This window comes from Falco punctatus (genome assembly GCF_963210335.1).
Source record: "Falco punctatus genome assembly, chromosome: 6".
In the NCBI taxonomy this organism is placed as follows: Eukaryota; Metazoa; Chordata; class Aves; order Falconiformes; family Falconidae; genus Falco; species Falco punctatus.
The window spans coordinates 34871321-34890694 of record NC_137585.1 but is presented as its reverse complement, the minus strand read 5'-3'; the positions used below and the strand labels follow the sequence as shown (position 1 = coordinate 34890694).

The following is a 19374-nucleotide window of genomic DNA, read 5'->3' as shown; positions in this document are numbered from 1 at the left end:
GCTGTGGTGGCTGTAGTGATGGAGAGAGGAGCTGGTGGGGGCATCAGGACTGCCATGTTCTTGGCTGCTGGCTTGAGTGATTTTGGCTGAACTCTTGAACATTTTTTGCCCTCCAGTCCTCACCTCAAAAATGGGTGAAATGCTTGTGTGGTGGCCAGCTGACTTTGGTGGAAGCTCTTGAAGCACTGCGGGGGGCAGCCAGAGCCAACCCCCCAGCCCACAGAGCATGACACAGAGTCCTGACGCATCCTGGTGGCCGCTCATCAAGGGCCCACTCGCCTTTATCAGCTCCCTTGCTGCTTGCGCTCTTTTCCTGGCCTGTCCTTTCACCAGCAGAAATGCGGAAAAACCAGTTCTGTGGTTAATTGCTGTACTTCCCTCCACGCCCATGGGGCAGGTCTCCTCCTCCTCCTCCTCACCCTCACTCAGTCTGGGTGCACTTCAGCCTCCAGCCTCTGCCCCTGCCTGCACTCAGCCGGCTCAGGTGTGTGCCATCAGGCCTCTGCACTCCTTCCATTAACCTTACGGCTTCTCCTGCCGTCTCCTTTTCCCTCCATCTGCCAGAACTTCTGTCTCTCTGGTGCCTTCTTCTCCCTTGGGCAACCCAGTGGGTTGGCTTGTGGGTGCAGAAGGCGCAGGCAGCTGCCCTCCTGGCCCTGCCCTGCCTGGAGGGATAGCATTCATAGCATTCGGGCATGATGGCCGGAGGCAACGAGCGGAGCATGAAGACCCTGAAGGAGGTGTGGAGAAGAGCGGAAAACTCGCTGTGTGCAGACTGTGGGAAACCAGGTGAGTCCTCAAAGGCTGCTGGAGAAAGAGTTGGAAGCAGGGAGCTGGGGTTGGTCTCTAGCAGCTACTTGGTGCCAGCTATCTGGACTACACGGGAGTCTGGGGTGGAGAGGAAGGAGAAGCATTGCTCTGGATATTCGCTTCCTCTCCCTGGAGGTCAGTTGGCAAGGGAGGAGGAAGGAGATGCTGCCACAGTGCTGGTGGGAAGGACGGGGACATGAGTGGTAGTGCCAGATGAGCAGGGGCTGTGTAGCTGCTATACTGTGGGTTGTAGTTGTGTCAGATCTTGTATACAAAGCAAGGTCATGCCCAGTCAGGACCTGACAGGAAAACTGGTGAAATCCTAACTGCTCCAGAAAGAAGGCATGATTCAGGAGGACATTGTCTCCTCTGTGACTCAGCTCTGAACTGACAACCTGCCACAGGCACCTCAGAGATTTCTTTTCCTGAAGGACTTCCGCTCTTGAAAGGGTACCTAGTTTGAGGTCCTACAAGCATTGCTTAAAACACCCATTATACTCCTCTCAAAAGGGGCACGTGGGGTGTACCACCCCAGCCAAATTAAGACTGGGCTAATTAGTACCATTTTGCCTTCTCAAATTCTCCCAAGAAGGTTCTGGATTCAAGGCTGCTTTTCACTTTCTGAGCTAAATACTGTTGGGGGTTTGCTATGTTGCACTAAACAGCTCCTGGAGTCTTTTCCCAGAGATGGTTTCATTTTCAAGGTGGGTAACCCTTTACACAAAGGGAGTTCATAGAGCACACTGGATTTTTTCAGGGTTCAGGTCAATAGAGATTCAGATGAAGTGGTTGAAGCAAAGGGAATGAGGGACTAATAACTATGCCTTTTCCTGACTGGCATCTGTACCTTGGGTATTAATCAGCTCAGATTCAGATGGTCACCCAGCTCTCTGTTTCTCTGGACTACATTCTCAGTTGAGGCATGTCTCCCAGGGGAATTTACCACTTCCAGTCATACCCTTTTTTATACCCTCAGACCCTGACTGGGCATCCTCTACTCTGGGTGTCTTTATATGCCTCAGCTGTTCAGGGATTCACCGCAACATCCCCAGCATCAGCAAAGTGAAATCCCTGAAGATGGACCACTGGGATGATGCTCAGGTGCAGGTGAGACCTTTATCCCCGCTGGTATGTTAGGTGGGCTGGGTCTAGGCCGTACACTAACTGTCCTGGGAAAATCAGCCCTTTGGCCTCACAGAATTGGAGATTCAATCTGATTTAATCTGTCCCTTTGCTACTCATGCTCTGAATATGCAAGTGGGGATAACTCCCCATAACCGCATTGGGAGAGGGGGGATGCCCTTGTCTTATGTGTCTCTGTGTCCGATTACCTTATGGAAAATGCAGAGCTCTTGCAATGTATCTTGCCGAGGCTCAGGGCCTTTGTTGCTCCAGATCATTAATTTCCCACTTGCCAGCACCATCCAGCCTCAATGTCTCCTCTTGGTTTCAGTGATCCAAGGGGAAAATCTTGGGCAATTCCATGCTCTGAGAAGAGTTTGCAGATGTAATGTGATCTCTTGAGAAAAATGGCATTTAGAGGAACTTGACTTCTCCCCATTATATATACCTCAACCCATTAATCTTCAGGGGACTGAAAAAATCTTCCAGAGATCCAAATAAAATAATCTGTATCTTGCTGCTCTTTGGAGAGGAGCGAAGAGGTTTGGAATGTCATCCCAGACAGCATTGCAGAGCTGTTGTTGAACTTGGTCTCCCCAGAGATGGGAGCAAATCCACTGAATGTGCATGCACCTAGCCCCATGGAAGTGACATTTGTGGCATTATGTTGATTCATGTGCAATCAGTGTCACTTCTGAGAGCAGCCAAGACATTTGAGACCCACCTTTCTGTAGCCAGACTTTGCTGGGATGTTGCAATAGAGGGGAAAGAATGCTCCATTAGAGCTCAATGTGCATCTAGCCCTGTGGTGAGTCCAACATGAGTCTGCATCAAAGGGAAGGCACTAACTCTCTGTCTAACTCTGCAGTTTCTGGCCAAGCATGGGAATGCTGTTACTAAAGCCACATATGAAGCTCACATCCCTATTTACTATTACCAGCCAACCTACAATGACTGCCAGTAAGTTGCTGCGTACAGAAGAAAAGGGGGAGGGGCAGGTCTGGGTTCCTCTAGTTCGTTTCTGAGCTACCTGTCACCTCTCTCCCTAGAGTGCTGAGAGAACAATGGATACGGGCCAAATATGAACGCAAAGAGTTCACCGAGCCAGGAAAACAGCTGCCATATTCTGATGGTAAGAGCAGAGCACAGCATCAAAATATCCTGCCTGTTGCCTTTGCTGGAAGCTTTTGAGCACCGTGAAGAGAAAGCTTACAGTGTCAGTGTTGCAGATTCCGCAAGTACTCCTGAGAACCCAGCTGGTACTTACACAGCAGTGTTTCAGAGGAGGTTAAATACTGGGCAGCGTAGGTTGGCAGTGCCGTGGCTTGCTTCTAAGCCTGGTATTACCAGCTGACATTTTTTGAAGGCTTTTGCTGTCCTGGCAGAGCCAGACCTCTGCAGTAAGGAATTTCTGTCCTGCTGTATGCCACCCTCTTCAACCATGGCAGCTGTCTTTGAAATGTCACTGCCAGTACTGTGACACAAGGTGCAGGAGCCCTAGGGCCTGTAGAGTTAAGTAGGAAGAGTTCTGGTCCCATGCCATGGTCTGTGTGGGCCAGGACTCTGGTATTCACTGGAAAGGTGGCTCTTACCCTGTCAGAGGCAGTACTGGGAGCCAGACTAGGAGGTGGGAAGCATCTGAGAATGTCTTTTGGTGACTGTTTTTCTGGGCTGCAGACCCCGGAACACCACCATCTTCAGTTGTAAGCCAGAGGTGAGATATCTCCTTCTCAAGTGTTTGTTCTCAGCAGTAGTCCATCATGTGCTTTGTCCCAGAGGTATGGCTGGGACCCCAGTCTGCATGCAGCTCTCTGATGCCCACCGTGCTCATGGGGGAATGCTCTTAAAAGTGGCCTTTCTGCTCCTAGGGGTGAAAGAAGGCATCCTCTGGAAGCGAGGTCGAGACAACGGGCAGTTTCTACCCCGCAAGTTCCTCTTGTCTGAGAGAGAGGGATGTCTAAAGTATTTCACCAAGCAGGATGTGAGTATGGTGGTCAACTCCCACCTCAGTCTGTACTCCACCCAGGGCAGTGGGGTCACAGAGCTGTTTCTATCTCCTACGCATGTTTCTGAGGTTGCCTTGTTCATCCCAGGTCAGGGATGATAACAGGAACATGTCACTGAGGATAGGGGTCCTCTTCCTACTGTCAGGATGATGTTTCCCCACATCCTCCCTTTGTGCTTCCCTACACTTTTCCCTTACTGCTGATAAAAGGACTGATCTTTCACTTCACCCCTATCCATTTGCCTGGCTGTTGAATCCTGTACCATCCCTGGAACCAGCCTCACTCCACTGTGAGCCAAGTTAGCAAAAACCTGCTGTTTGGCTTGTTTTGAGGAGGGCTGGTTTTTTACTCATTCATCTCCCTGAAATGAATGGGCGAGTGCTAACATACTGTCACAAGGGAGGGAATGGCTTGGGGTAGGGATGAGCAGGAGATGCCATCCAGAGGGACCTGGAAAAGCTCAAGAAGTGGGCCCATGTGAACCTAATGAGGTTCAACAAGGCCAAGTGCAAGGTCCTGCACGTGGGTTGGGGCAACCCCTTATATCAGTACTGGCTGGGGGATGAATGGATCGAGAGCAGCCCTGCAGAGAAGGACTTGGGGGTACTGGTCAGTGAAAAGCTGGACATGAGCTGGTGATGTGTGCTCGCAGCCCAGAAAGCCAACTGTATCCTGGACTGCATCCAAAGAATTGTGTCCAGCAGGTCAAGGGAGATGATTCTTCTCCTCTACTTCACTCTCAATGAGACCCCACCTAGAGTACTGCTTCCAGCTCTGGAGTCCTCAGCACAGAAAAGATGTGGACTTTTTGGCATGGGTCCGGAGGAGGGCCACAGAAATCATCAGAGGGATGGAGCACCTCTCCTATGAATAAAGGCTGAGAGAGCTGGGGTTGTTCAGCCTGGAGAAAAGGCTCTGGGGACACCTTATTGCAGCCTTTCAGTACCTGAAGGGGGCTTATGAGAAAGATGGGAACAAACTGTTTAGCAGGGTCTGTTGCAATAGGGACAAGGGGTAATCTTTTAGACTAAAAGAGGGTAGATTCAGACTAGATATAAGGAAGACATTTTTTACAATGAGGGTGGTGAAACACTGGAAGAGGTTGCCCAGAGAGGTGGTGGATGCCCCAACCCTGGAAACATTCAAGGTCGGAGTCCTGAGCACCCTGATCTAGTTGAAGATGTCCCTGCTTATGGGGGGTTGGACTAGATGACCTTAAAAGGTCCCTTCCAAGCCAAACTATTCTATGATTCTAGGAGTGGGTTCTTTCCTTTTGAGGTGAGGTAGCCTTTAGACTGTCTCAACTGTAAAGTTAGATGCTGCACTCTCAGTGTTTCATTGGCAGTTCCAGAGTTGGCACAGCTCAAACCTAAATTGGAGGGGCTGGGCCACTGTTGGGGCTCGAACATGCCACACAGTGAAAGGAGTGTGTGCTACAACAGTTTTGTTGGGAAGGGGCAGTTAAATACCTTTTATGACCCTCTGATCCTGCCTTACCCCACTAAGTCAGTAGCTCCGGTCTCTTTCCCACTACAATTGCTCATGCATGATTAATGCCATTCTGTTTTCAGGCCAAAGAACCCAAAATCAATGTTAAAATAGATGTCATCAATGCTATGTTCCAGCCAGTTAAGATTGGGAACCCCAATGGCCTGCAGATCACCTATATCAAAGACAACAAGACCCGGAATATATTTGTCTACCATGAAAGTGGAAAGGTATCTGGTTTTAGCATCAATTACTGCAAAGCAGTTGATGTCATTTGAGAGGCTGCTAATATTAAATAGTCTGAAGCCATGGGTAGTACGGGGGGTGTGTGTGTGTGAGTTGCTGTAGGTAACAGGGTGGGTGTTCTGCCTCTGTGTTTATGTTCTGTGAGAGAGTTTTGCTTCAGGGAGCAGGGCAGGAGCTCTGGCTGAGTTGGTTTGTGTGGGAGGAGCTGCTGTAGATGTGCAGATGTGCTGCTTGTGCATGCGGGGAATGGGGCAGCTGTGCTGGCTCTGTGTGTGTGTGAGGGAGATGCTGTAGGTGCTGGGGAGGGAGAGCTGGCTGTGTTTGTAGTTAACATAGGACTGGGTGCAGCTGGGTGAATTTAGATGGCTAACTGTTGCTCTGGCTAAGCTTCCTGTCGTGTCCTTTTCCATTCTCAGGAGATAGTGGACTGGTTCAATGCTATTCGCTCTGTGCAGTTTCATTATCTGAAGGTAGCATTTCCCATTGCCAGTGATAATGAGGTAAGGCAGCACTAGAGCACCGTGCTGAGTGTCCCATTTGTACTCGATTATGTGATAAAAGAGCCCATTAGTTACTATCAGAACCCCAGGTACAGAAGTGGAAATTGCAGTGTTCAGTTAGAGGGATGAGAAAGTGTGTGTAAAAGGGCCTGTGGTGGCCAGAGAACAACTGCTTTCTGCTGTTCCTGAGCAGAAGTGACTCCTGGCTAGGCAGTTCTGCAAACACAAATTTAAAAGGCGACTAAATTTGGGAGAATAGAAAAAAGGGTGGGGAGCAAAAATGAATAGCAAAGAAAAGTGGGTAAGTGAATGTTACTCTTGTCTTTTTGTCAGATTAAAAATCGGCTGACGAGAAACTTCCTGAAGGAGGGATACATGGAGAAAACTGGTCCCAAGGTGAGCTGCTGGCGGGAGAAAAAAAAATCTAACAGGGACCTGTCAGAGAGCCACTGACCTTCCCTACTTCAATGTTTTTCTCCTGCTGTTTCCCCATTCCCCTCTGACTCTAGACACCCGTGGGAACAGTGTGTGTGCACCAAGGGAGGGGAGAATAAAAGGAAGGGGAAGGCCACATTTGAAAGTAGATGAAGCCAGATTCCATGCTTTCTCCCAGAACAACAGATCTCTGCATGTGTCTGTGTGTGCGTGACCTTACAGGTATTTAGTGTCTAGATTTATCCTGTCTCAACTCTGGGGTCCTTCGCAGAAGTCCAAGAGTTGGGGACCGCAGCTGGGAATTAAAATCTCCGTACTGATCCGCACTCTCAGCTCAGAAAGGGCGAGGAGGAGGTTGCTGTTAAAGGCAGGAGCTTGGCTCAGGGGGTTGGGATGGATTTCGGGTGTCCATTTGCCCTTCTCACAGCAGAGGGCGCTGTCCCCTTACGTATGTCACCTCTTCCTTCCACAGCAGAGAGAGGCTTTTAAGAAACGCTGGTTCACGCTGGATCACCGCAGGCTCATGTACTTCAAGGACCCTTTGGTGAGGGGGAGATCTGACCTCTGGCAGCTGCTGGCAGCTGTGCTGAGGGCAGGGTCAAAGTGCGACCAGAGACTGCTCTGCTGTAAGGGAGGCTTGCAAGTTCACCAGTTGCTCTGAATAGACGTCAGGTCTTCGCCTTTCCATCCCACTTAGTTCATCGCAAGCTTTCTGTGTTTGTTTCACTGCCTGCAAACAGAGGGAACGGGCAGGGGAGCAGTGTAAAGGCAGCGAGGGGGAGGAGAATGACATGGGGAATTACATGGATAGACAGGGCAGCAGTTCCTCTCAAATCTATTGAGTTCTATCTCCTGAAATTTCCTTTCTGTTGCTGCCTTTAGGCATATCCTCCCTGCTCTTCTGAATCCCCTGACCACCTATAAATCTGTTTGCTGCTACATCCCTAGTCCTCACCCACTCTCCTGTCCTTAGGTGCACTGCTGTTATTCCCCGGTTCTTTTGGGATTCCATAAAACCCTCTCTTTCCCTTCTGATCTGCAGGATGCATTTGCTAAGGGTGAGGTATTTGTGGGCAGCAGAGAGAATGGATATAGTGTCCAGAAGGGATTGCCCCTGGGGACACAGGGCAACTTCTCTTGGCACTATGGCCTCACCATTGTCACCCCTGACCGGGAATACCTCTTCACTTGTGAGACAGAGACCGACCAGCTGGACTGGATCGCAGCCTTCACTAGCATCATCAGCCAGGCCATGACACCACAGGAATATGCAAGTAAGTGCCTGGATGCTGTTTCCTTTCCCTCCTGCCACTCTGGTTCAGGTTATTGCCCTAATGCATCACCTTTTTCCTTCACTACAGTTGAAGCCTACTTCAAGTTTAAATCCTAGGAAGCCATGCAGGACCCTTGTATGACTCGACTCTACCTGGTCCTGTTGAGTGGGCTGTCAGAAGAGAAGAGGAGATCGACATCAGAGAAACACAGTGCGCTTGAAGCACCCTTTGAAGCACTTTTTTTCCCCATAGACAGTCCACTTTGTTTCGAGGGCCCAATTAAGCTACTTCCTTTCAAGTGCAAGACTTCGTGAGTCTGAACCCTCAGTGCAACCTGTCACTGTTAAATTGCTGTGATCTGACTGGATGGTGGCAGGCCTTGCTTGTCAGTTGGGCCTTGAAAACTTGGCACTTGCTATGTTGGATGTGGGACCTAGCATCGCTCCTGCATGAAGCTGCAGACACCTGCCTTACACAAGAAAACAGCTGCCTGGCTGGAGTTACACCCCAGCAGGTTGCAGGAGCTGTTGAACTAGGAGAGCCTGTTCCTTTACGAGGAATGGCTTCTCTGCTGGTGACAGGGATGTGAAATATCTAGATATTTGATCAGTTAGATCTGTAGTTGAGAAAGGTCACTTAGAAGATGTAATCTAACAGCCAATGTGAGGCTTGTTTCCTCTTGCCATGTATGGCCTTGAAAGCTTCTTCAGACTGCATTTGTGGGGAGACCTTCCTCCAATTGCTGCAAAGAAGATTAAGAGCACTGTTCAGAAACAATGTATCGTTATACACCTGTGTTGTGGGTAATGTATGTGCATGTGCCCACGTTAACAAAAAGTGATGGGAGGTGGAATACTGCCTTAGGAAAGATATTGTGAGGGATATTCATGCCATGGAAGTTCAGCTGTCAAAATTTGAGTCGCTTGTCAAACCAATGGAGAGAGGTTAGGTCCTGCAGAGAGCAGCTTATGGCATGTCTGTTACCAACTTGAGACTCTCTGTTGTCTTTACTAAGGCCTAGAGGTTGATGTCTGAAGATAGTAATACATGGATCTCTGCTCCCTCATTCTCTGCGTGTCAAAGGCCTGGCACTTTCATTCTGCCCTATACCTTACATATGCTTATGTTTTATATCACATATACATATAATTTTTTTGCAGTCATATAACAGGGAAGTCTGTATGTTCATGTCCTATTAACAGTTAGCCCTAACCACTAAATCAACCCATGATTCCTATCTTGAAGCTCATCTCAAAGTTCTCCTGGGAGAGCTGTGTTTCACATGCTGGAAGGACTAGCTGAGTTCTGCTGATGACTGTAGTTTCTGATGTGACTGCAGTTTTATGCAGGCAGTGTGAGAATAGACATCTCATGTGTTAAGGGTAGCTAACTGGAATCAATGAGGCAACCAGTATTTTAATTAGCTCCTAAAATATGAATTTAAAAAATCCCATTGTAATTTATTTTAACTTCCTAAATGAACTGAGCTACTGCTAAGGTTTGAGGTCTTTTCTTGGAAAAAAGCACAGACAATCACAGCAAGAGCCATGGCTATTCATTGCATTTCCTGGGGCATGTGGACTGCAGATCTTCCCATCAGAGCCAAATGGGCAAAGTCATGGTCTCCCTCTGGTTCTCTGGGGACCACTCTCTGTGCTGAGGCTGCCACAACCTGTTGGGAGCATTGACTGCTGGATGAGAAGCAGCATCACTCATCCTGCTGTGGTGACACAATGGAGCTTTCCACACAAAACTATTTTCACTGCAGTTTGCTGATCTCTCCCAGTTTGGAGCATGACTGTCCTAAAAACCAAAGGCCGTTGCAAAACCTGTGTTCCAAAACAAAGTGCCTTTCAGTTCTGGTAACATGAAACAGGGCAGTCCATTAAAAAAAAAGCACAAGCCCCATCTAAACAACCTGCGCATTTGGTTCTCTGTGAAGAGTAGAGCGTGACCCAGACATACCAAGAGCTGATACAGATAACCCAAAGGCAGGCCTCTGAAGTTAGCTCCATCAAAGCCGTATGTGCCATATGCCCACCCCTGTGGCATGGTCATGCTGAAGCTGCTGCTGTTACATGCAGCGCATTGCTCGGGAAGGTGCTTGGATTCTACTGCAGTAAGGGCAGTACTAATGGGGAGCTTCTTTCTGTTTGCTGCTGAGTTATCACTGCTGAAGATGAGTGGAGGCGTTTGACTCAGCCACAACAAAGTTAATACACTTGATGACGCAAAAGAGTGTGGCTGGAGTGGCCTGAAAACACCCGTGAGCTAAAAGCAGAGCACATTTAGTAATGGTGCATCTGTCTTTGCTCTGGAAATTCTGTCCCACCGTGTCTGTTGCCTGAGACGAATGGGGCTCGGATGCGGGCGCAGAAGCCTGGGGCACAGGTGTCACGCAGGGATGCCCCGCTAGAAGGCGACGGTGCCTCCCTAACGGCCTTCTGCTCCCTGCTCTGGGGTGAGGCAGCAGGTCCTGGGGCTTCGAGGGAAGGGAGGGGGAAAAGCTTAGAGGAGGAGGATGGTCTCTGGGGAGAGGGAAGAAAAAGTGGGTCTAAAATATGCAGCCCTTTGAATGTCTCGGAGCTTGCAGCTGACTGGGGTAGTAAGGGTGGGACAAGGCCAGGTCATAGAAAAAGTGAGATGTCCTACCATCTGGTGGGCTTGCTTGCAGATTGGGGGTTACTTTCCTTGTCTGCACCTCAAGGGGACCTGTTGTCCTTGGAAGGGAGTGGGGGCCAGGCCCTCTCAGCCTGGATTGGCTAAGGGCCAGGGACAGTACTGTGGCAGCTCCCTGCCTATTGCACTTTCAGGACTGGCCGTTGTTCTCCTTCTAAAGCTCCAGCATGATGCTTTTCCCCCCCTAGGGAGTCTTTTCTTTCAGTTATCTCCTTTCTCAAACAAGGACAACTGTGCAAGGGGAAATGGGGAAAAGAAAGGGAAATGAACTTACTTGCAGAAACAAACTTCACAACCCATGGAAGGTTATAAAGCAGGTATGTTTATTGCAGCGCTGGGGTGCAAGGGGGATTGCTTCTCCTAACTTGCACAGCATTTCAACCAGCAGCTGGATATTTATTATACAAAGTCATGTGTGTACATAAGATTCCTGAGAAAAGTTTGGGTTATTCAAAACAGTTCAAGAGAATTCATTATACTTTTCACCTTTGATATGGAATACTGCAAAACTGATTTATTATTGGGTAATTACTTAGTTCCTGCTTATCTTTGCAAACATTAGCAGTTTGCTGTTTAGTTTCTGTATCTACTAAAGCTCTTTGTTCTATCTACATACACATTATCTATTATCTAACTTTTGTTCAAGTGTAAAACATCTTCTAGCTAAAGATTAGCCCTTCCTTATTGCCCACTTTAAACATGTCAAGCTAATACTTGCCCACTGGGCTGGTTGTGATCTATATCAGAACAAGAAGGAAGAAGGAGCAGGGGGAAGGTGCAGAAGACATGGGAGAAGATAGAGTGTGTCTGCAAGAAAGAGGAGGGTGCCAGCAGGATTCCTCATCTAGTGGCTAAAAAGCCCAGTATAAACTGGGACTGCGTTCACACTGGAGTGTGAAGCTGTGAGTCAGACACATTCCTCTGTGCAGTGGGCAAGGCAGCTCTCCAGGGGTTGGTTTAGGGGGGCAGAGCCCACCTCGCCAGAGTCTGTCTGAGTTGAGAGGACACAGACTTAGGAAGAGAAATCCACTTGTCCACTGAGTCTATTGGTTTCCATGAGCCCAGCAAATGCTGTAGAAGCAACAAATGAGCAGCTGGTGAAGAGCAGAGACTTTTCCTTCTGGCTGACAGAGGTTATTTTGCACCCATTGGTCTTGAAAGGGAGGACAGTGTCCATTTCTCAGCCCTTTGATGGTTAAGGGAAACCACCGGACAGAGCTTGTGATGGACAAGATCAGCAAAATGGACTGGGCGGCTGGAGGTGAGGAATAGACTTCTCTGGAGTACCCTATGTCTGATGAACTCTTGCGATTCTTCCCTTCCCTCAGCTGCTTTCCTGTTAAGGCTAGACGTGTCCCATACAGCGAGGGGGTTAAGGCAGGGGGAAGGAACCGGGTCTCTGACAGCCTGACTTGCCCTTGCTCATCCTACCCAAAGATGTCTTACAACTCTTCCTTCATCAGTGCAAGGCCTGAAGAGGATCCCAAGGGTGGCAGCTTCTTGGAGGAAAGCAGCGGTGAGGGTGATGACAGTAGTGTCCTGGGAGGGGACAGCTCAATCACAGGGCCACTGGGTGCAGTGCTGCTGGTCATGTGCCTCACTGGGATGGTAGGGAACATCTACACAGTGGCGGTGGCCTTCGGCAGGGTGGCAGGCCACTCAGTGGGCTCCTTGGGAGTCTACGTGATCAACCTTGCCCTGGCTGACCTCCTGTACCTTTCCACCATCCCCTTTGTGGTCTGCACCTACTTTGCCCATGACTGGTTCTTTGGGGATGTGGGCTGCAGGCTTTTGCTCAGCCTGGACCTCCTCACCATGCATGCCAGCATCTTCCTACTGACCGCCATGAGCCTGGAGAGGTACTGGGCAGTGGCCAGGCCACTGCAGGCCAGACAGGCTAGCAACGCTTACCGCAAGCTGGTCAGCACGGTCCTCTGGCTCCTCTCGCTCCTGCTTACGTCCCCCATGATGGTGATGACCCAGCTGCGGGAGGGAGATGGCCCCCACAAGCGCATCTGCATTCCCACCTGGACACCAGCAGCCTTCCGGCTCTACCTGACGGTGCTCTTCACCACCAGCATCTTGGCACCTGGCATGGTGCTGGGCATTGTCTACACCCGCCTGGCCTGGGCATACTGGTCCTCTGCCTGGGGCCCAGGGCTGCCACTGGCTGGCCGGGCCTCTGCCCGGCAGCTCTTCTCCAGGATCTCTGCCATCGTGGTGGCCTACTGGGCCTGCTTTCTCCCCTTCTGGGCCTGGCAGCTGGCCAGGCTGTACCGGGGTGAGAGGCTGGGCATTGGTCCCACCACCCAGGCCTACCTCAACTTCAGTGTCACCTGCCTGGCCTACGGCAACAGCTGTATCAACCCCTTCCTCTACACCCTGCTCGCCAGCAGCTACCGCCGCAGCCCTGGCTGCAGCGGGATGGGCACGGCACGGCCTCCGGTGCCCTCCTGGAAGGCCGCAGCGGGCCCAGTGGGAAGACACAGCATCCCCCCAGCTTTTGGGGAGTTGTTGGGGTCTGTGGGGGAAAGCAAGGGGTGAGCAGCACCCCAGGTTGAGAATATCTCCCAGCCTTTGGCTAGGGTCAATTCGAGAAATAAAAGTGCATCACCTTCCATGCTGGCATGCAATGTCTTCCGTTATTATTGTTGTGGTGCCTTCCCCTTCATGTCTTCTCCTTTGCAAGGCTGCTCAACCTGCTCAGCTGGGGACACACATGCTTGTCTCAGGTATCCTGACTCCATCCTTAGGTCCTTCAGCCCTTACACACCAGCCTCCACCTTGCACAAGGCCAAGGAGTGGGTGGAAGGGAGCAGTCAGCCTCAACACACCTAAATTATACAGCTGGGGAACCCTTGCCACCTCTCACCTCCTTGCTAGTGATGGGCCAAGCCGTAACAAAGTCAGGACAACAGTGAGTCACAGATTTCACAGGACCAGTGAGTCACTTCAAGAAGCAGCCACGCTAGCAGGAGACCTAACTAAGGATCAGCATCTTGTGGTAAAGCTCACACTCGGCTTTCTTCCCCCACCCTCCACAAAAGAAAATCTTTGAAAAGACTCCCAAGTGCAGTAAAGAGACATTGCGAGATTGCTCCAAAGTACAGACCAGGGAGGCGAGCACATTTGCTCAGCTTTCAAGACCAGCCCAGCAGAGAAAGCTGCAAGGAGAGAGCTCCACTACATGTCTGTCATCACAGCTCATGGAGGGGGCCTTCACCAGCACCATGTTCCTGCTGCGGCTGAGGAAATCCCCATATGTCTAGTGTACCAAATGTACCCCAGTTTGCCAAACTGTATCAGTGCTACTGCATAAACTGGGCTGGGTCTTTTGCCTCGAGGCCATCCAGCCTAGCATGGCACAATTCTATACAACTAAACTCTCTTCCCCAGAAAGGATGGTGTCATCCATATCACCCCAATCCCCAAGCTATGCTGTCCCCAGTCATGCCTATGCACAGGGTGGCAACGTTAGATGCAGCATTTACTATTGTAGATGTAGTCCTAAAGAGCAGGATGTGATCATCCAGAGCAGACTGGCCTTAGGCAACAAGGAGATTCAAGAGGGATCCAGCTGCAGAGCCTGAAGTTGCTTGTACACCCCAAGTGTTCCTGCCTCCCAGATCAAAACCCCAGCTCAAGCCCAATGTTTCAAACTCATCTCTCTCTTCCTCCTTAGCTCCCCAGTTTCTAGCAGCCAAGCCTCCCTCCCTCTGCACAGGTACCTGAGACACAGGACCTGGCAGAGCCTCATGAATTATGGAGCAAGAGCAGCAGGTGCTGCTGCTGTAGGAGCAAGTTCCCATGCTCCAGTTACTCTGCAGCTGCTTAATGGGAGGAACTGGCCCAGCCAGGCCAACAGGGAGTCCTCATAGGACATCAAATTGTTTGTGCTTCATGTTGTTTGTGGCCAAATCTAGAAACGAGGACCCAAAGACTGGGTCCTTCCATCCCAGGCCTACCTAGTAACTGCTGTGCCCTGTGGAAAGAGCAGAACCCCACCTTTCCTATGCCCACCAGGCACAGCCTGTCCAACAGCAGTAATTGCTGCTTAAGCAGCATTAGATTGGGAGAGCCCCCGAGGCAGCTACTGGCTGGCACCTGGGGTAACAACCAACAGCCAAGTGAGAACTATGCTGCAACATCCAACATGCCTCATCATCTCCAGACTCCTCAGAAGCTAGCCTCCATTTAGACTGAGGAGTGATCAGGCTCATTTGGACTTCCGTAAGTACAAGGGTAACAAGAGCATAGTAGGCACATCTTTAGCATCCTGCACCCTAGCTAGGCATTGCTACCTGTCCCAGCTCTAGATGGATTAGGCAAGGCACATGGGACAGAACAAAGCCAGACACCTCCAGGTTACTACCTTCATGTGCCACAGCCCAGGAGTACTCAAGCTTCTGCAGTTGTTGGAAGAAAGGATTTTGATGAGGAGCCTACTGCATGCTCTGCCACACCCAGCAAGGTAACCTTTTCTACTGCTGTCCCCAGGCAGCAGCAAGAAATCCAAAGGAGGCATAGGAGAGCTGTCATGAGTAGCACCAGCCTCTGCAGAGGCATGCAGGCCAAACCTAGCACACCTGAGGACTTTGCCCTCAATGCATGCCTCACTAGGTTCACCTAGCACAGCAACTCAATGTCCAAGGCCACCCAAGGATGCTTAGTTTAGGGAAAGATAGATTTAATCAACCCATTTTACTCAGGCAGTGTAAGGCATTAGTTTAGACCTCAAGGAAGTGTGACTTCAACACTTCCACTCTTCCCCTACCAGCCACATCTAGTCCCCGTGTTTCCTCTCAAGATTCTCCTTGGGCTATTTACCTTCTGCCTTCCCAAGCTTCTGATCCTCTCCATCCATGACTTCAAAGGCTAGCACAATCTCACCCACATATGGTACTCCAGGAAAGTTACCTACCCACCTCCCTCCAGCAAGGTGACCAGCCCACATGGAATTGCAGCACAAAAGAGATTAGATTTTGAGACTGGGTAGACCAAAACTTATTTATTGATTGCTTTTTCTGTATCTTTGAGATGGATCTGTCAGAGGAAGTTATTCCCAGCTGATGGACTGGAGTGTGAAGTCCCCTTGTGCATCAAAGTAGTCAAAGACAGAGAGACCAAGCCGGTTAGGGAATGTGAACTGGTGGCCTGGCAGGTGGACCGTGACATCACTTTGGTTGACAGCAAAAGTGATCTGCAAGACAAATGGCAAAGTCAAAGTTCCTGCAAAGATACCCTCAAGCCTTTCTCCTCTACAGTATTACTGTGCCACCGTCTGCTGTGCTGGGTGAACACGCTCAGCAGCATAATCCACTCTTCAACAGCAGGAGTGTTATTTTGGTCTCCCAAGAGATGCCTATTCCATGCTCAGTTCAATAGTAACATCCCATTGAGCTAGATGGAGCTTGCACCCTCCATCACTGCTCAAGAGCCCCAGGTGGTAGCACTGGCCAAGCAGAAGCCAGCCACCTCCCATACAGACAGCCCTGAGAGCCTTTTCAGTTGGGTGTCCTGTGCCAAACACCCTCCCTTCACCAGGCCATCCCAGGCCTCACCTCTGCTGTACCCCCCTTCTGGAAAGGGAAGACAGTCTCCCTATGCTCTGCACCCCACTCTTCTGCCTTCTTCGAGTTGCACACGATGGTGTTCACATCACCATGAGCATCAAAACGGGGGTTGAAGTGAAGCCCAAGCTGGGAAGCATCCTTCCCCAGATTCATTACAAAGCTGCAGAGAAAGATGACATCAATACTGTTTTACTCAATAGTATCATAGCATTTGCTCAATACTATGAACATATCCGGCTCTGTTGCTTCAAGCCCAGCTGAGGATAACCAAAGCAAAACACTTTGCTAAACTGCACAGCTTTCCTAAAAAGGTGGTGCTGTGTCAGTAAGGGGTACTCTCCTCTGCTGGGGTACACAGGCCCCACAGTGCCATCCCTGGGAGAGACACCACTTAGTTTCTGCAAAGCTTTTAACAAGGGAAAGGTTCAACACTTAGAACCCTGAACAGTGAGTTATCCTGCACCAAAACCAGCTCCCAAGCAGCCGGTTGCTTTCCACACATTTTCTTTCAGCCCCAGTTAGCTAGTGTTGCATGCTGCCTGACAGCCACTGCCTTCTCCCCACCCCGCAGGCAGCTGAAATAATTACCATTCATTAGCTATCCCAAAGCATCTGCAATGGCAGTGGGAGGAAGCAGCTTCCTAGCCATGTCTACCTTGCCTCCAGGCCTCTTACCCAAATGAGGGCAGGAGGCATATTATTGGGCAAGAGAAAGCCCAGGAGGCTTCACTCTGACACTATCAAGCTTCAAAGGCACTGGGAAAAGCTGGGACATGTTTCCTGGAACACCACTAGCACTGGTACAGCAGCTACAGGGCTCCACCTTACTCACCAAGGGGCCCCACCAGCCACAGACCTGCACAAGGGTTGGGGGTTGCTGCAGAGGCTTCCCTGGGGGTCCCAGCCACCCTGATCCCTGCACATTTAGGAGTGCATTTCCACTGAAGTCCACTGGCCCACTCACCACCTTCCCTCCTTCCTTCCCCACTAGCATCTGAGCAGCATCTCCACTGATTAAAAGCAAACTTCAATACCTGGAGACCCCCTGCTGCAAAATGCAGCCCTTCATTTGCACCATCGGCTGGAGCTATGGCTCAGAGCATTCATGGAGCCAGAGGACCCAAGACCTCCCAGCTACTTGGGCCATAATCTCCTGCCTAGTGAGGAAAGGCACTGTAATAGTATACCTACTCCTGGGCTATCTTCATGCAGGGGAGAGGATGTGACCATCTTAAACCAAGTCTTAGTATAGAGACAGCTTCCATTTCCTGCACTAGAGAGGATGTGGTCACTGCCAGTGCATGCAGCTGGGGCTTCACATCTGCTTTGGCTTAGCCCCTTGGCAGTAGAGTGTGTCTGCAACATGCGTTAGGCAATGACTCACTGGGAAACACTGCTAGTGTTAACCTCTTCCATAGCTGCTCCTCTCCTACTCAGGGGAAGGATTCTTTTTGTCCCCCACCAGCAGAAGACAACTCTGTGTGGTGCGTTGTCTGTGCAGCACAGCTTACCTCTTGGCACTTGGTGCAATCTTCCCCTTGACAGTGAGGCGCTGGCCAGGCTTGAGACCCAAGTTGGTGCATACTGGTCCCTGGGGAACATGGAGGCAGAGACATTAGCTCAGTACCTGCTGGCTCACCTGCTCTGACTTGGCAGCTCTCCCTGCTGCCTTGCAAGATAGTGCATGGCTTTGGACCGCTGGAGAGACAGGGAAGCTCCCTTCCCCTAGGGCATTGCACCAGGGACATCCCAGAGATGTTACTCCAATCACATGGGACATGTGCCCTATTTCCCAACCTTTCTCCTGCTTCTCTCATTAACATATCTCTATTTCACAGCAGCAAAGCTTGGGTACCTACAAGCTCCCATCACACCCACCCTGTCCCAAACATGCCAGTGTGCCTTGTGGATCTCACATCATCCCACGCAAGTTGGCTGTACAGGGATGGAGCCTCCACTCACTCCCTTTCCCTAGCTTGGATTTGAACTTCAAGCCTTGTTCAGGGCCAGAGGCTCAGACACTTTGGTCCCCAACCCCCAATAGCTTGGGGTTTTTTTTGTTGTTCATTTTTTGTAGGCTCAGCTTTTGCAAGGACATTCTCCTGCCCCATGTACGTGTCTTTCCCCACCTTCTCTCTAGGAGAACTAAAACACTCTGGTAAACCAATATGTGCTCATTTCCTATCACAGTAGAGGCAAGACCCCACAAGTACTAAGAATCTTTCCCCCTTCCCACTTTAATAGTTAAGCCTGCACTTGGGACACTCCCCAATTAGTCACCCTCAGTCTAATGAAAGATAAATTCATCAAAGAAGTGCAATCACTCTTCTGACACAAGCATCTCCCTGGCAGTCCTTGACACTCAAAGGACACTTCTGTATAGCACATTTCGTTACAAGAAAGGAAGGGAGAATGAATCAGTGACTCATGAAAACTTCAGCCAGGAAGCAAGCAGCAAGGCTGCCCAGAAGAGATGCTCAGAAAGCAATAAACGTTACTGCAGCTACCTCCCCGGAGCAGAGCTGCTGTAAAACAGGTTACCCCAGCTTGGGAGCCAGCCCAGCGAGGACACCCCCCCCCATACCTCCCCAAAGGGATCCTGCAGGGAAGAAGAACACTCCTGCCAGAACAAGAAGCAGCAGCCACCCCCCTGTAATAGATACAGCTGGCATCCAGCTCTAGAGGACAGTCTGACACAGAGGCTGATGAGGAGGATAATGCAAACACCCTCACACCAAACCAACATGCTCCCCCCCAGTCCCACTCCACAAAGCATCACCTCCAGCAAAGCTGCCCCATCCCTTTCTCTACTCACGCAAGACATGGTGCTGCTCAGCAGGCAAATGCTCCTCTCCACCAAGGTGCACCGGTCCCAGGCAAGTAGCTACAGGAACCCCACCCTTGCCTTTAAATAGATGGGGAGCTGGGTTGTCCCAGCCCTTGGCCACCGCACCCGCCAATCAGGCTGGGGAGCGGGTGGGAGGGGCTGGTTTTAGGGGAGGGGGCACGATCACCCAGAGCTGTCCCCTCCCACCCTCACTCAGGCCTCTCTCCAGGATGCTAAACCCAACCCTTCCAAACGGGCTGCTGGTTGCTCCAGGAGGAGATCCAGCTGTGTGTGGCCGTGAAGCCGATGGAAAATAGTTTTACAATGAGTGTGTTACTGTCCAAGGCTTTTATCCCATACGGAAAACCGTCAGATGGATTGAGACTTGGCAGGAAGGGTCTGGGAGGGAGGCTG

At 50.5% G+C, this 19374-nt stretch overlaps 3 protein-coding genes across 5 annotated transcripts; 2 read left to right on the top strand and 1 right to left on the bottom strand.

Moving 5' to 3' along the window:
- Window positions 1–650: 650 nt before the first annotated feature.
- Window positions 651–8672, top strand: LOC308065205 (arf-GAP with dual PH domain-containing protein 1-like). Of its 3 annotated transcripts, none has more exons than XM_080390913.1 (11): window positions 651–789; window positions 1787–1917; window positions 2801–2892; window positions 2982–3064; window positions 3801–3913; window positions 5510–5656; window positions 6089–6172; window positions 6506–6568; window positions 7080–7151; window positions 7650–7881; window positions 7969–8672. In XM_080390913.1, exons 1-11 carry the CDS (start codon window positions 696–698, stop codon window positions 7995–7997), a joined length of 1140 nt encoding a protein of 379 aa, XP_080247039.1. In that variant the 5' UTR covers window positions 651–695; the 3' UTR covers window positions 7998–8672. The 3 variants fall into 3 exon arrangements, with proteins under 3 accessions (XP_080247039.1, XP_080247038.1, XP_080247040.1); XM_080390912.1 differs by having other exon boundaries at window positions 6879–7151; XM_080390914.1 differs by lacking the exon at window positions 7080–7151.
- An 848-nt stretch (window positions 8673–9520) lies between these two features.
- Window positions 9521–15458, top strand: LOC308065208 (urotensin-2 receptor-like). Its single transcript, XM_080390917.1, has one exon. The coding sequence runs from the start codon at window positions 11851–11853 to the stop codon at window positions 13102–13104; it is 1254 nt and encodes a 417-aa protein (XP_080247043.1). The 5' UTR covers window positions 9521–11850; the 3' UTR covers window positions 13105–15458.
- Window positions 15459–15553: 95 nt separating this feature from the next.
- LGALS1 (galectin 1) lies at window positions 15554–19102 on the bottom strand. The gene is made up of 4 exons (XM_080390930.1): window positions 18949–19102; window positions 17645–17724; window positions 16122–16293; window positions 15554–15760 (listed from the first exon to the last, which is right to left on the bottom strand). The coding sequence occupies exons 1-4, from the start codon at window positions 18955–18957 to the stop codon at window positions 15617–15619; spliced, it is 405 nt and encodes a 134-aa protein (XP_080247056.1). The 5' UTR covers window positions 18958–19102; the 3' UTR covers window positions 15554–15616.
- Between the last annotated feature and the right edge of the window lie 272 nt (window positions 19103–19374).

Coding starts and splice junctions, on each gene's coding strand:
- LGALS1 (XM_080390930.1), bottom strand. Junction 16,294..17,644: donor ATTGCACCAAGTGCCAAGAG/GTAAGCTGTGCT, acceptor CTTTCTCTGCAG/CTTTGTAATGAATCTGGGGA. Junction 15,761..16,121: donor AGAAGGGGGGTACAGCAGAG/GTGAGGCCTGGG, acceptor TTTGTCTTGCAG/ATCACTTTTGCTGTCAACCA.
- LOC308065208 (XM_080390917.1), top strand. CDS start 11,851: ATGTCTGATGAACTCTTGCGATTCTTCCCTTCCCTCAGCTGCTTTCCT.
- LOC308065205 (XM_080390912.1), top strand. CDS start 696: ATGATGGCCGGAGGCAACGAGCGGAGCATGAAGACCCTGAAGGAGGTG. Junction 790..1,786: donor TGCAGACTGTGGGAAACCAG/GTGAGTCCTCAA, acceptor TTATACCCTCAG/ACCCTGACTGGGCATCCTCT. Junction 2,893..2,981: donor CCAACCTACAATGACTGCCA/GTAAGTTGCTGC, acceptor CTCTCTCCCTAG/AGTGCTGAGAGAACAATGGA.